At 50.4% G+C, this 15,721-nt stretch overlaps 1 protein-coding gene across 10 annotated transcripts in view; it reads right to left on the bottom strand.

Moving 5' to 3' along the window:
* The window catches only part of DNM1 (dynamin 1), a 65,996-nt gene that overhangs the window by 15,081 nt on the left and 35,194 nt on the right, over nucleotides 1–15,721 (bottom strand). For 8 of the 10 annotated variants that reach the window (XM_026049263.1, XM_026049264.1, XM_026049260.1 and 5 more), the window contains exons 11-15: nucleotides 11,954–12,040; nucleotides 11,664–11,734; nucleotides 11,159–11,210; nucleotides 9,826–9,837; nucleotides 8,425–8,538 (exon numbers count right to left, since the gene is read on the bottom strand). In XM_026049263.1, coding sequence (XP_025905048.1) covers nucleotides 8,425–8,538; nucleotides 9,826–9,837; nucleotides 11,159–11,210; nucleotides 11,664–11,734; nucleotides 11,954–12,040 — 336 coding nt within the window. The remainder of the gene's footprint in view (nucleotides 1–8,424; nucleotides 8,539–9,825; nucleotides 9,838–11,158; nucleotides 11,211–11,663; nucleotides 11,735–11,953; nucleotides 12,041–15,721) is intronic. The other 2 variants (XM_026049257.1, XM_026049258.1) reach the window with 1 other exon arrangement.

Here is a 15,721-nt window from a genome sequence, read left to right as displayed (position 1 = left end):
TTGCAACATCATAGAAATCAGTATCTAGGAAAATATGGAAAGATATCACTGTACATATAGCTGAACCCCCTTCCCTTCCACTGAAGACASTGGGTTACAAAGCAAGAGAGGTCTTAGCTCCAGCTTTCCAGGCATTATTGTGGTGCTTCAGGCTGAGCTAGCACCCAAAACGTGCAGCACAGCGGGTCCTGGGTCCCCAAGCAAGCCAGTCCTTCCCACCGCTGCCCCGCTTTGCTGGAATTCCCTGCATATCCCCCAGCAGGGTCCCTGGGCTGCTCGACGGGGAAGGCTATCAGGGAAATCTATTCCCTAGTAACAGAACCACATCATTCCATAGAAATTGAGCAATAAAGTCATTAAAAAAAAGCGATAAGGGCATCCCAGATGTGGGAATGCGCGCTCTTGGCCAGAGCTGCTTTGCTTTCCCCTCCTTCAGGGCTCTTGCCCAAACGCTCCCGTGTGATGGGCACTCTCTCCACACGCGTGCCAGGGACGAGCCCCGCGGGTCCGTCTGGCAGCACCAAGGGAAGTTCTTGGCCTTGGAAGCAGAACCCCCCGCCCAGCGCAGGGCGCTGCTCCCCATCCCCCCGCAGAACCCCCCGCCCAGCGCAGGGCGCTGCTCCCCATCCCCCCACCTCCCCCGCCAGCCCCCGCTCCGGCCTTCGCAGCGTCTCAGTTTTCAGGCCAGCCTGGTTTATATCAACACTCTGACTTCATTTCCTGAATGCAGAGACAGGAAAGTGGGGAAGGAGCTGCCAAGGGCTGAGTCTCTCCAAACTTTGGCTGAGCCTTCTGCCCATATGTTCGCAATCTGGCAGTGTGCGCTCTGGCTGAGCGGCATCCTGGCCAAAAGGGGAAAAGGGCTTYGCTGGTTTAACAGCCTTGGAGGGGGAAAAGAAGGAAGAGGGGGAGAGCCAGCACGCCCCAAGGTGGAAAAGGGAGCCTGGGGAAGGCTGGATTCAAAGCCCTCAGCTTGGTCCCAAGGGGCTTATGTTGCTCAGGAGGTATCTCCTCTTGGCCACAAGACAAACAAGCAAAAGAAGAGACCCTCAAAATAATTTAAAAAAGCCCCCGAACACACACATACACACACAGAATTATTGCGCAGCAGCAGCATACAGATTCTGTAAAACGAGTGCACTGGCTGTGAAAACCTGTACAGCCACGAGGCCGAGGAGGGGTCGAGAAGGGGTTGCAGCACCACGCTGGCAGTAGGAGACCAAACATCAGCGCTCAAATACTGCCTGGAGAGCACCGTGGTCACAGGGTTGGCTACCCCTAATCCAGGTGACTGTTCCCAAGGGGAATCACGGCCCTTGCAAGAGCTATGGAGGAGATGGCTGCGAGCTACCTGTGCAGGTTGGAGTAGCCCTCGTCGCCAGCAGCGAGGACACAGGCCTGGGGCTCTGTTCCTCACACCAGCCAGCAAAGAACAGGACCCAGTCACGGAGTGTGAAACATCACAGCAGGGGAAGAGAAAGTGATGCCTGAGCTGCAGCTCGATGATCCTGTATTTATCTTTACGGTGGCCAAGCTCAAGAGACTGACTTTGGCCACAGGCAGTAGTAGTTTGCACTATTATCTGAATATTCATTGCTCTCCTCCAGATAACAGCCCCTGAGAAATTCAGAAAGCTCCGCAAGTGAACCTGAGCCAAGGCAGCTCCTTCATCAACTGGACTTTCTCAACAGCAAGTTACATTTTCCTGCTCTCTTGGATCCATGTGAAATGAAGCTGACAGATGCATGTGTAGGCTCCCCTAAGGCTGGAAATTGGCACTTGCAGTAAAGAAAGTAATTGGCAGAATTATTAGGTCTCAGTTTGAGTTTGGCACACAGATAAACTAATTAAAGGTTTCCCTGTAGCTGTTATGACAAACACCACTTTTTGCACAGAGATAAAGGATAAAGGTCTATGATAGGGGAGAAAGAGCACTGCCGGTGTTTTAATTGCTGGCCCTGTGAAACGAGAAGCAATTCATGACGCTTAAACCTCAATCTCCTTTCCTTCTTTTAAGTGTCAAGTACTGGGGTAAATAAACTTGCCCAAGAGACAGCTGGAAATTCAGTCAATTCATTTGTGTGCAACTCACGCATGGCATTTTGGAGTCTCTTGCAATAAGAGGCTACCCAAGTGGAAAAATATTAGTATTGGAATTGAGAATACACACAGTGAAGCATCAATCTGGTTAATCATTTTAATGAGAACGCTCCTCCCCAAACACGAGCCTGCCAACCACTCACCTGYTTCTTGCCTCTGCAAAGAAAACACACATTAGAAGAGATACATTCCCAAACTGGTTATTGCGGGAAGCCCTAGTCACTCATAATATTCGTGTCTCCAGAACATCTTCCCAAAACACAGTCCATCTGCCTCAGTTTTTCCCCTCAGAGAATGATTTTCTGGCCACTGCGTGGTCACTGCTCCAAGCTGCAAGGCAGCCATAATGACTTGTTTACATAGCAAAGCTGCCTCGGTTTAACAGCACACCGTAAGATTTTAAGCTGATTTAGCCCCAGAGCTCTGTAGACACTAGACCTGGGCTCACRGGATTAAATGCAACTGTCGCTCTTGGCTCAGCGAGTGGAGCAGTGATCGACCGCATGCGTTTTCCTCACCTGCCCCAAATGGCAAAGACAGATACCAGCTGAAATAATACACCAATTTAAATATGTAGCTAGTGAATGGATGGGCAAGGCCAGCTCCCTTCATGCACTGCCCAGCCCTCAAAGCAGTGACCTCTACAACATGTGCTGGGGCAGAGGACGGGCACATGCACCTTCCCGTGCCAGGACAGAGGAACCAACTCAACTATTTCACTTGCTTTGATAAGGTGAAGCAGGACACGTGCGCAGGCTGCTCCTCTGGGAACGGAGAGGCTCTGTTTTTCTTCCCCAGTGCATGGTGAAGGCCAAGATGGGAGCTCTGGATATTGGCATTTCTGGCCATAAATGTTACCTGCCCACCAGCATATAGACACACCAGAGGAAGGGATCGTGGAAGAGTGACGCGCATAAAGCCCCCTTTATCCCGCAGCACCAGGGAGAGAGGGAGCGAGGCGCAGAGGCCAGCGAACATCTGGAATCGCTACATGGGAGCCAAGCGCCGCCGAAGGAGCCTGCATTCCTCAAGTTTCCAGGCGAGGTAGGGAACCTTCCTTTCCCCCGCGCAACCCTATCCGTCAGCCACTTCCTGCCAACCTCCGGCCTTCCCAGCAGCCGGCAAGCTCCTCCCTCGAGCCTAGTTAGCTTTCCAGTGCCACGTCAATTGAGGCAGAAGAACAGAAGGGAAGCAAGAAGGGAGGGAGCAAAAAACCAGAAGAGGGAGGGAAGGCTCAGCGAGTGCCAGACATGGTGGGGGGAGAGAAGGAGGGGACGCGCGTCGCTCCCGCAGTAGCCCCAGGCTAGCGGCAAAGGCAACTGGCCAAGGCGGGTCAAAGGACTCTTGTTGAGGGCTTGGAAGCGAAGGCCAGTCTCGTTTGCGCTTTGCTCCGGACCCCGTGCGAGGGCTGTGCCGCAGGACAGAGCTGGGCCGGAGGAGATGGAGGTGGAGAGGGCCTGGGAATCCTCCCGCCCAGCCCCACCAACCGCTGCGCCAGATGTAGGGGGGAGAGAAAGGGTGGAATGAAAGCAACGGGTTCTGCACACCTGGGTGACAGCCAAAGCTTCAGCATTTCTTCCCTGAACAGCAGTAATTGATTGTGTTTTTTTTCTTCTCCCCTCCCTTTCTCTCCACAAAGGTGCAGCACATCCCAGGTGGACATCAGGTACCAGCTTCCCGACACCAGCACTGGAAGACGAAAGAGCTTGGACATTTGCTGGAAAAATGGAAACTAGCAGGGAGCAACATCTCTTCTTCCCAGCTGCCAACAGGAGGAAGTTTCTTCAGTGAGGACCTGGACTTTGTCTCCCACCATCTCTGTCCTCAAAACCCTGTCCCAAAGGCAGGGAGGGGAAAGGACTAATAACCTGCTGATAGCCGGACAGCAGATCACAGAGGCTCCACTCCGTCTGCCCAGTGTTCAGACTACCTGTTCAGGACTACGAGATTGTACAGTAGTCTGCACATTGGTTAGGCTGTGCTGGGATACACCACAGGCTGCCGGTGCTGCGCGGGGACGGAAGCACCTGCACGGCAGCGGGACGTGCTTGGAGCGGGTGGGCTGCGGGCAGCTGCATGCAGACCTCTCCCATCCCCAAGCCTGCAGGGATATAACCCCGTGGGGCCACGCTTGAGGATCCCTTCTAGCTGCCTCCCCACCAGCCTACTCACCCCTCCTGCCATTCCTTCTCCCTTTCCTCTACTCCCTTCTTTGCAATCACCGCTTTCGGTTTCACATACTTGTCCCAGGGAGGGATGTGCTCTAGGCTGCTCATTTCAGATGCTGAACTTCGCCATAAAATGCACAGATAAAGCCTAGGCCCTGATGAAATACAGCTGCACTGCATCTTGCTACCTGGGAAGGGAGGATCGAGCAGAGAGGAGTGAAGAAAGGGGATTTCACGTCGTGAAGAACGCTGACCATTAATAAAGAAAATGCCACAAAGGACTGGAAGTTGGAGGTTTGGATGCTCTGGAAGTTGTGTTTGCTTTGATGTTTGTCTGGAAAAGTGAGATGAGAATGAGTGAGAGAAAAAAAAAAAAAAAAAAGACAGATTAAGACAAAAAGAATATTGTTCATGATAAAACATGCATGTATGTAAGAATGACTAAATGAATGAAAAAGAACAGAGAAAGAATGTATTTCAGAGAGCCCCTGAGCCCAGTGTGAAAGTGACACAGGATGAWCCTCAAAGCAAACATACTTCTATGGTCTTAAAACAAACTGCATACAAATACTGAGCTGCAACTGGGACAGTCAGAGCCACCCTGTTATGAAAACTTTCTGATGATCTGTGGGGCCTCAAGCATCAAATCAAAGAAAGGATTTCTACCGGCAGAGCTGGGCCTCAAGGACACCAATTGCTCCTGGTGGGGTGGGAAAAACAATCTCATTATTGATTGATTTATTTTTAACTACAATTAGGTAGAAGCCACTGACAGTAGAGTGACAGTCTAATGACTGAAGGTCACATTTTCCCCCAGACAGAAGGACCCTTCTATAGCAAGGAAAAAAAAAAAAAAGAAAAAAAGAAAGAAGTCAGACATGAGGATGGTGCAGAGCCCAGGCACTGTTCCGGCAGGAATCAGTACAATGCATAAAGAAATATCCCCTTCTTACACATACCTGGAAGTGCCCAAAACTGCACTCACCCCTCACACACACACACACACACACACACATCACCCCCTCTATTGCACCACCATGGCACACGTCACACCGCAAAACTCTCCCACAGGTAAATAAGGTCACGGTCCTCTCGCGCAACTACAGCGCGAGACACGGTCCTCAGCTGCAATTACAACCTCCCAGTACACGATTTACCTGCGTCAGGACAGATGGTCCCATCTGCGCTGCACACTCACACAAATGCCCAAAGGGAGCAGCAGCGATATCCACCTGTCCGGGCAAGCACTCCTGCACACGGACGCACACACAGGCACCCCGGCAGAAACGGTCCCCTGAAGCAGGCGTTAAACTTTAATGTTGGGAAGAACTAAGCATCGCGCTCGTTGCAGCTCATCCATGAGATCCCCGTCACCAGCAACCCCGGTCTGGCTCTCTGCCCGCCTTTCCCTGCGGCAGTACAGCAGGGAAGAGGCCGTGGGGCTCTCCCAAGGGAAAGGACCGGGCTCGGTCAGTTCTTGCGTGGTGTCCATAGAGGTGCTTGTTGAGTGGCTACCTGCGCACTGCAGTTCCGGCCCCGGGGACGCGGTGGCCTCCCCAGAAAGGGGACAGGGCTGGTCCCAGCAGCAGGCACTAGGGCAGGCTCCTCCTCTCCGTGCAGGCGGCCGAGCATCTCCCAAGGGCCTGGGGTCTTGGGCGGCCAGCGCTATGTGGGGCCGTCCTCCATGGGGCCAGTGTTTGACTCATTGAAAGGAGACAGGAAGAAAAACAGAACCCAAACGCACACACATATGGGGAAAAAAAAAAAGGCTGTTGGCAGCCAGGCCGAGCAGGGAGCCAGCAACCCCCTTCAACACACTCCTTCGGGCCCCTCCGGAGCACCCGCGGCCACATCCTCGCTAGCAGGCGACGTTGGGCCCCTTTAAGGCATTTCAAGTTTCAGTTCATTTCTTCAGAGGGGAGGAAAAACAAGCGAGCCCTGCGGAAAGGCTGGTATTTGGCTAATGGGCTCCAGATGTGCACGGCGCTGGGCCCGCGGCGGCAGCCGCAGCGCAGGAGGGCCGGCGCGCCGCTCCCCCTGCCCCGCCGYGGGCCAACCCACCCCTCACCCCAGCGCTGCGTCCCCGTCCCCCGCCACCCGCAGGGACACACTCGCCCCTCTCGTGGCCTCTGGGGAGCTGCCAGCATGGGGAATGGGGCAGGAGAGACCACAGGAGTCGGGATGGGGAGGAGGGGGGCAGCTTTGTGTGCCCAGAGGTTAAGTGAAGGAGAGCTCATGGCATGGAGTCCTTAAAGACACACGGAGAGGAGYGCGGGAGCCTCGGAGGATGCCAGGCCTCCGTCTGAGCCCTGGAAGGGGAGAGGCGGGATGGGCTCCTGCGGGACGAGGTTACRCGTGGGGATCCCTGCGCCCATGGCTCTCCACAGGGCCCCTCAACCGCACAGCTGGCGGYCCCCTCAGCCATGGAGCCCGGGGGAAAGCTGCTTCCTCCCCTCCCCGCAGCAGCCACCACGCTGAACTTGAGGCGGGGGGAAGGAGGGGAAGAAATACAAACAGGCTCCCCTTTCCCCTCTGCTCCCAGCCGGTCAGGAACAAAGGCCCCTTTCTGCGGGGCCGCGGCAGCACTGGGTCTCCTGTGTTTGAGGGCTGCCGGCTGGCAGGGCCCTGCTTTAATGAGGCAGCTCTACCTCTCGCTACACACCAGGCGAATGGTGCCCGACCCCCAGCTGCTGCTCAGCCCAAAAGCTGCCCCTCCTCAGGAGGGAAGGGGCATCCAGCCCTCACCCCCATCAATGGGAATCTATCGAGAGCTTACGCAGCCCCRCTGCAGCCCTCCCGCTCCCCTGGGGAGCTCTGATCATCCCTGCAACACAGATGTAGCAGCTGGCTTTGATTTAACCTACTCCATGTTTATAACCACCTAACCTGCATAACGTAACCTAGAGGAAAGCAAAGCGGCTCCCAAGCAGCTCCCAAGTGCTCAGGGCTTAAAGCAGAGACACACTGATGTAGCAAAAGCTATTTCGGTGCCTAGTCCTTTAATTACAAGGTTGCTGTCTGCTCAGCCATTGCAGCACTACAGCTGTCTCCATGCAGAAAGTGATATTTTGAGGGTGACTCATCACCATCCTTGTCATCATTTCCACAAAGTGGACAGAACGCCTGAAATCAGCAAAACTCAGACAAAAAAAACCCCAACAAAGTGCGCAGTAAGGAACAAGAACAGTTTATCTGGAATAAGAAATACATCAGCTCAATGTGTGGACTACAATGTACGACACTAAGTAAGACTAAGCCTTTCTTATGTCTTACCAAGACCATCCTGCTCTGCTTTGCTCTACTCAGAGACTAAACCCACAGGGAAGCTATCTACCTTTATCTTGAACAGGAAACACATATCGTTGACAGCTGACAGGGATAATTCCAGCTGGGACACAGTCCTGGCAGTTTGTATCTCATTCCCTACTGAAGCAGAAACAGAACAACACAGGGCTCCTAATGCACAATTTTTCTAAGCAATTCTGCAGAGCAGGTTCATGTTACTGTTGGTGATTTTGCCACATACCATTGTACTTTTAATGCATAATACTCAGACCACTCACAATYCAAGGAATTTTACAAGTATGAGCCTATTCAATATGCAAATGTTTAAAAGAGATATTCCTGCTTTCCATCTGTGGCAACTGAATCCTGAGGATGTTAAGTAACTAAAACAACATCCACATCTGCTGCTGCAGTGCTTAGAAAATAGATTTTTTTTTCCCTTCATGACAAGGATGCACCAAAAATTCTGCCACACTCCTTCAAAGAATTCACCGTGATTACTCCAGAAATACCAAAAAGCTCAGATCTCAGAGCTAACCCATTGCTCCCTTGAACACAGCTGCCACAGCGAGCCAGGAGGTCAAATTCATTCCAAGTGTCTGTCAACTTTCTGCTGAGCTAGGGCTTCAAGCACAGATGTTAGCAAATGAGTTTCTCCTTGTGTGTCAAGAAAGCCACATTCAGATCAATAAAGAACTGTTCAGCAGTGGCGAGACCGCAGGGAACCAGGCCCAAGGATCATTTCAGATTATGTCACAAGCTGCATAAAGGAGACACTCAGTACTCGCGTATAACACCCAGAGAACTGGAGGCCTAATCCTCATCAGATACTCTGTTCCCCAGACTCAAGTCATAGAGCTGAGCTACTCACCTCATCATCCTTATACCAGGAGAGGTTCTCCGCTGTCAGGACAAACCAATACTCCTTGGAGCCACCCTTCATGATGCCAATGTTGTTGATTGTGAGCCAGCCCTTGCGGATCACCTATGGGGACACAAGTAGCAAGCATGAAGAAGAGTCCTAAAAGTCTAGTCTTAGGTGACAGGGGAAAGAGAGGGTATCCTGACACACAAAACAGCATAGAAAGACAAGGAACACCGTGCTCTCTGCTGCTGCCAATAGAGCCCACCAGCTCAAGCGGCCTAGGGCTCAAAAAGGCCACAAATAGTATACAAAAAGGAGTCAGAAAGTCATGTTGCTGTGCTATGCATTATACCCTCTGCCGAGAGAGAGAGATGCAGGAAGAACTGCATCAGAGAGCACCTCAGGCACAACCTACAAGCACCAGATCACTGCAAATCACCCAGAGAAGGCCATGCCTAGAGAAAACCAAGCCAGCAGCGAGCCTCCCGGCAYGCTGCACACAGGGAGGGCTTCCCCCAGCTCAGGGGTGGGGAGTGTGGGCACCAGTTCAAGAGGAAGATACAGGTGAGCAGATCAGAAAAGGTTTCGTTTAGTAACAAGGAGACATTAAGTATGAAGGAACAAAATGGTGCATCTGGAATCAGTACCTTGGACTTCAGCATACCCAAGTGTTTGAAGTTTAGGGCAGTAAAAGTTCCTGCACTTTTGGTTTGCAGATAAGCCAGCCTATTGCTCCCTAGGGCACTCCAACTCAAACATGTCGTATTTTAGAGACTCGTATGTGAATATAAGTATGGATCAGCTTAAATTCAGCAGCCTTTTTACACTTATTACTGCACTGGTAACACCTACATATATATATATATATATATATACACCCACACACACACATATATACATACATACACACACACACACATATATGCTTCTACATGTGGGTACCCTGTAGAATGGTTGTGCTTGTCCAAAACAAGCCAGCATTGAAAAACCATGCAACTGCACTGCATCTTAGCAAGCTGCACTCAGTAGCTTACCATAAAGGTACCTAATCCTTTCAACTGCTAATTTATCTTACCAAGGCAAATGTAGGAACACTGGATCTTCACCTCAGGCCCACTGTTAAATTCAAGATGGACCAATTCTCTTTGCAGACAGGAGGGGGCAGACAGGAAACAGAACCTCAGGTCCCTAGACTACTGCTTTTCATCTCCACCCACTCACACCATCTACCCGCAGCTCTGAAGTTCTCCCTAACATGCTACCTTTGCACCTCGTTTCTGCTTCACCTGCTCTTTTCCTCTCCTTGTTCAGCAGCAGAGGGAATAGTTTGTCTATGCACTGTTCTTGTCTTCCCAGATGCAACATTCATGTTCATTAGCACACCCTGCTGAGTGGCCTTCTACTCACCAGGATCTCATCCTGCAAAGGGGAACCATAGCAACAGCAGCAGAGCAGAGAGCAGGAGAGGAGCAAAGAGAGGAGAGATTGTTACTAGGAAAGCTGGAGCAGGAGAAGAGGCTCAAAAATAAAATGGAACTGTACCAAATCCTTTACCCCAGGAACTTTAAAAAAATCCCAAAATAAAGTCTGCTGGAGGGAAAAGCACAAGCATTTTACAGGTAGATCCAGAGCTTCTCCTTTGAATTATTTTACAACACTCAGCTCTTCAATAAACATACTGCAGATGACTGGGATCCCTGCAGCTGCTCCAAGAGCCCGTGAAGCAGCTACAGTTGGCCAGCCAAGCTTGTTAACCTCTGCCTGTCAACAGCACTGAAACCACATGCCCAAGGTTGTCAAATATATTCTAAGACTATGCATGTTAGAGGTGAAGGTCTTCAAAGGAAGAATAAAGTGTTTGCTTCCATTCTTTACCAAGCTGCTTGGTAAAGGACTTGTTTCTAGAGGATCTTCTGGCCCAGATAACCTGGCCATTTCTCCTAAAAGTCCAGGGGAGATGTGTCATTAGCCCTTTACATTTTCAATTGCCTAAGGGCTCCTTACAATTCCTACAGGAAGGAGGAACTCCTCCTCTCCCCTGCTGTCTTCTCCCAAGTGCATGCTGTTACACAGCCAGTGCAGCCTTGGCKGCAGAGCACTCTTTGCCTCTACCTGCAGGGGTTTAAGTCTCTCCAGTGAAGCTTTCCAGAAGAAAGCCCATGATCTTTCTTCAAATCCCCTCCCAGAAAGCAGATATCATCAACAAAAAAAGACAAGTCTATTATAGCAGTTCAGCCCTGGCAGTTGGGTGCTGCTGAGGGAACTTAACCCATTTGTAAAGCAGCTTATGAATTTGAGTCTCCATCTGCAATATCCCAAGTGATCTCTACCCCTCACCTCCACAGCAGGATTGGCACAGCTGGAGAAGGGGAGAGAGAACCTAGGGGTGTAAGCAACATTATTATATGTGTCTACCATTATCCAGACAAGAGCAGTGAGCTTACATAAGATGTTCATCTTCTGAGCATACCAGTAAAGCAGCCCTGCAAGACTAGGACTTAATGATCCAGAGTCCATTTCCCTCTACAACATCTCCCCTTCGTTGTCCTATGGTGCCTATGTGCTCAGCACTTCCTGACCACAGGGAGCCCAAAACGCTATCCTCCATGTATAGAGAGAGGCTGAGTAAAAAAATTAGAGCACTGCTGCATCCAGCTCAGYACTTGTCCACCTGGTAGCTTCCAGGTAACAAATATACCCTTCCTCCTTGCAGCACTGAATGAGGTGAAACTTGGCCTACCTGGTTGCCAGCTGCCTTCTTCTTGCTCATCTGGCTGCTCCTCTGCTGAGCACTGCAAACAACAGCAGAGATGTTCAAAATCCCCCAGGCTCCCCCTGATCACCAGAGAGCTGCTACAGAGTTCATGGCCCTCACCACTGGCTTCCAAGCCTCGATAACCCCATCTGTGTCCATGTGTTCAMCTCAGCTGGACAGATTTTCTCACTCCCACCTAAAAGGACACTTAGGGCACTAGCCCTCCACACATTCTGCCTTCTTCCCCCTACACCTTCTAAGCACCCCTCTCTGCTACCCACCAGCAAGTGATCTAAGTAACTTTGCAATAGGAACCCACAGAGCAAAAGCAATGAAACCACTGAAACCAAACCATACATTGCGATTGTTTGCACCAAACCATACGTTGCTGCAAACAATATTTGCACCAGRGGCTCTGCAACCCTTTTCCCGTAGCAGCTAAAGGGCAGGGAACACTGAGGACAGGAGGYAATAGGATGTCAGTACTTACTTGGCAAAGCCAATGAAGTCCTCATGGTTTGTGTTCATATAAGCCAACTCAATGTCAATTAGAAGCATGACCTGCCAAACAGAGACAGCAGATAAAACAGCAATTGACACTGCGAACAGTCCAGGGCGGACAGAGCCCTGTACATCAGTCATCTGATCAGCCAGAGGCCTCAGCCTTAGACCTCAGCTCCAAATCCAAGCTTGGAGAAGCCCCTCTAGCCCAGAGGGTTCCTTCAAAGGCTGTCCCCCTCTCCACCTACCCCCAGCTCCCACATGCTCCTGAGCCCCTACCTGATCCTTGGTCCTGCCCTCTCTCTCGCGGATGTGGGTGGTGACGATCCTCTCCATCTCCTCGCGCAGGTGAGGGTACTGGCTGAGCTGCAGGACAGAGAGCACACGTGCACATGGGAAAGGGGGGCGGCGAGGGGGAGCAGCCCCCCGCGTGCATGCACACGGACACCCTGCAATCAGGCATTTTAAAGGGGAAATTCTGGAAAGCTGGACTTGCAGACAGATTTTCCAAATTCCTTGGGGTCTACTGGGGCAAAGCTCTCATTGCCTTTTGCTCTGAGCTTTAGAGAAAAGCTCCTGTCATTCTTACAACAACCCAACCCACCACAATCTTCCTGGCACAAAGTTTGTATCACACCCCACTTGTTAACACACTGGTTATTCATTGGGCTTTGCCCCACTCGGCCATTTCTCTAGAAGTTCAGTTTCTCCCTGGCCAGGTAGACGAATAATCCTACCAAATCCCATAGAAAGTCTCCCTGGGAGGAGAAGGGGATTTCATCCCTCACTTGCTGAGGCACTATGGTGAAGCATCCAAGCCTCCTTGTTAAATACCCCTGAGCAGAGATGGAGGCTCTGACCGACTCATGGGCAGGTCTCCAAGGCCCCTTGTGCTCTGGGCATCCGGACATAGCTTCTACCTGCTCTCCGCCTGTGTTGGGGCACGGTCACACAGCTGGGGCCCATCACACCTACATCCCACCTATTCCCGCGTTATGGGGCGAAGAGGGTGCAGGGAAGATTCATTCCTGAGCACACCGAGGAAGCAGGAGGACATTGTTGCCTGTGGTTCTAAAGAAAACACCCATAGAGATCGTATAAGAGAAACCTCTTCCAAAAGGAGCATCCTTCAAGCCCTCTGGCATTCACACAACCCCTGCTTCAGCAGGAACATAACAAGGACATTTGATCTGGTTGAGGTCTAAAGGATTTGGCCACTGCCCACAATAGGATCAGGCTTCATTGCCAAATCTCACCCAGCAGCAGGAGGTTCCTTCCTCACTCAGGTCAATGACTGGAGGGGTGGGGAAGAGTTATCTAATTTAATGGAAGCACCACGGCTTCTGAGGCAGGATCATTTCTCCCTTCAGTACATTCAGCTTTGCCATGACAGCTGTGGTACCTTCTGAAGGCCTTAACAATTTTAATAACCGAGGTCCTTCCTTTGTGAAGCTGCTCTTACCAAGCAGCACAACCAAGTAAACCCCTCTGTACTCCTTACAACAGGGCATGACATCACCCTACTGAAACCTAGCAGAGGATGCAGTTTAGTTCACAGGCCTCCAGGAATTCCAGTGGCAGCACCTGGAAGCTTTCTCAGGTCACACCTGGCTCAGAAATAAAATTAATCTTTCAGTTCCAGGATCTATTTTTTTTCCTGCCTCTTTTTCTATCCTCTGTGAAATCATTTTCTCCATTGTTTCTAATCACCTTCAGTTTGACTACCATGTCAAACACCATTTCCTAGTATCAGTCCATTATATTCCCTCACAGGCTGTATTTCATAGAATCATAGAATGCCSAAGGTTGGAAGGGACCTCAGAGGTCATCGAGTCCAACCCCCCTGCTCACGCAGGGTCACAAGATTTAAAAATCTTATTTGCCTCTGCTCTGTATCATATGAGTTCTGTTTCTCCAATTTACTTGAGCTGCTCCTTTTACTCATCTGGCCTCTTGTTCCATGTACATAAGCAATTACAGCACACTAGAAGAAACTGGCTCAAGGTGGGCAGCATCACCATCAGAAGCCAGGGCTTACACTAATTTGGACAACAACTTTCCTAACTCCTGACTACAACCATGTTCAGACCCCCTTAATCTCAAAAWCCTGGTTGCAGTACCCTGGAACTGAACTTGAGAGCTAACTTTTATATTGCCTCTTTCCAAATGTGATGTTTGTCTGAATGCCAGGGACCCAAGACAGGGTYCCCAAGACTGGGGAAAAAAAAGTGGAAATTAGCACTTGCAACCACCACTTTGTCTTGAAAGGGCAAGCGGGGTGTTCTCCAAGATCTTTATGGTTCAGGCAGCTGGTTGCTTCAGAGACAYACAGGCAAAGCTTCCTGCTTCCTTTGGGGGTTGCCAAAGGACAGACAGATGCACAAGTTCTCGGACAGACCAAACCAGGAAGTTGGGAAACCTCTAAGCAAGTCTCAGCTTCTCTGCTTCAAATAAATAAATAAATAAATAAAAAGACATATACCACCCTGCCTGCCCACCCCGCCACCACACAACCCAAATACAAACAGAGGGTGCCAAATGAGTTGCAGTTTATTCAGAACCCAGGACATCCAGCAAGTTAAGTACAAAATAAACACAGAGCATCACTCCCCGTGCAGGAGCTTCCACCCCCAAGCGTGCGTAGAAGCGAGGGAGGGCAAGGGGAAAGGACAGACATCAGCCACCAGACGTCACCCCCGCCAGGCAACATGCAAGAGGGTGCAGAGGGGCAGGGAGTTAACACCAGCAGTACCAACAGCACCCAGAAATGCCATGACTCTGAAAGACAGGAGAGCAGGTGACCCTTCAAGAGGCTAAGTCTGCCAGCTGGGATCATTTACCAGCTCAGGGGGGTTCAGTCCTGTTTCAGCTGCTTTTTCCTGTTCAATCAAGAGAAGCTCCTGACCCTCTCTGAAAAGCAACTCATGTCAATGCTCCTTAGATCCCCTTTTTGCAAATTCCAGGAGACCCTGCAAGCACAGTGAAGAGCTCTACCTCTAATGGAGGGATGTGGAGTGGAGACCTTTCTGCACTGGTGAGATGCTGCAGAGCAGCCTGGCACAGAGGGTTCCTGCTCTTCACCAGCTAGAGCACTATCCTCCTCAACACAAGGCTCTGCATGCTCCTGCCATCTCTATTTCAAAACTATTCTTCATTTAACCAACTACAAGTTCAGTATCAGGCCAGGCAAAACAGCTATCATTGGCTTTCTTCCCATTAGCCTTCAACTTTGTCTTAAAGTCAAGAGTCGGGAAACTGCCAATCTCTGCACAGAGGGAAGCTCCACCCCTGTAACACTTGAGAGCAGCTACATTTGACTCCTCTATGATCTTTATTCATAATCCCTTACCATCCCATCCAATGCAGCTTCACCAACTGCAGGTACAAAGGTCCATTCACCAGCTGGGGTGAAATGAAAGAATTGTGAGTGAACACAACTACATACAAGGCCGGGACATGCAAGGTAACAAGTTCTGTGTACCAGCAAATGTCCCTACACGGCTGGTCCCCTTTGCTTTATGCTATTAAAGCTGCTAAGTGGCCTAGGGCACTTTCAGATGTCTCCTGACCTTCTCTTTTCCCTCAGAAGGAGTTACTGGCAAGACTAACCTCTCAACACGTGTAGACTTTTAACTGCAAACATTGCTGAAGCCTCCCTTTTATTCTCCCATACTATTGCTGCTTGGCTTCATTCAGATATGTATTTCTCACTTGTATTTAATATCTGCCTTCCGGCCTCTCAGGCTTTATTACAGCCACTAGCCTCCTAAAAAGCATCACTGCTACCATCAGTTTCCTTGCAGAACATCTTCCTTGATTCACGCTGCAATAGGCCCTCTACCATATCAGGCATTAAAAAGTCATGGGAAGTGAGTGAGTGTCCAGCACCTCTAACACTGTGGTGCAACAAAGCAAATGAAATTCCACAGCCTTGGGCTTTTCATGATTCTTCTCCCTCCCAGTGCTCCCCACCCACAGCAAACACTGTCAGCCAGATGAAAAAAAAAAAAAAATAGTGAGATAAAAATGTGTAATTTGATAAAGGTG

This window comes from Nothoprocta perdicaria, unplaced genomic scaffold (genome assembly GCF_003342845.1).
Source record: "Nothoprocta perdicaria isolate Ctin4 unplaced genomic scaffold, notPer1 scaffold_6, whole genome shotgun sequence".
Taxonomy (NCBI): domain Eukaryota; kingdom Metazoa; phylum Chordata; class Aves; order Tinamiformes; family Tinamidae; genus Nothoprocta; species Nothoprocta perdicaria.
Note: the sequence above shows the minus strand (reverse complement) of the source record. Positions and strands in the feature narration are given on the sequence as shown.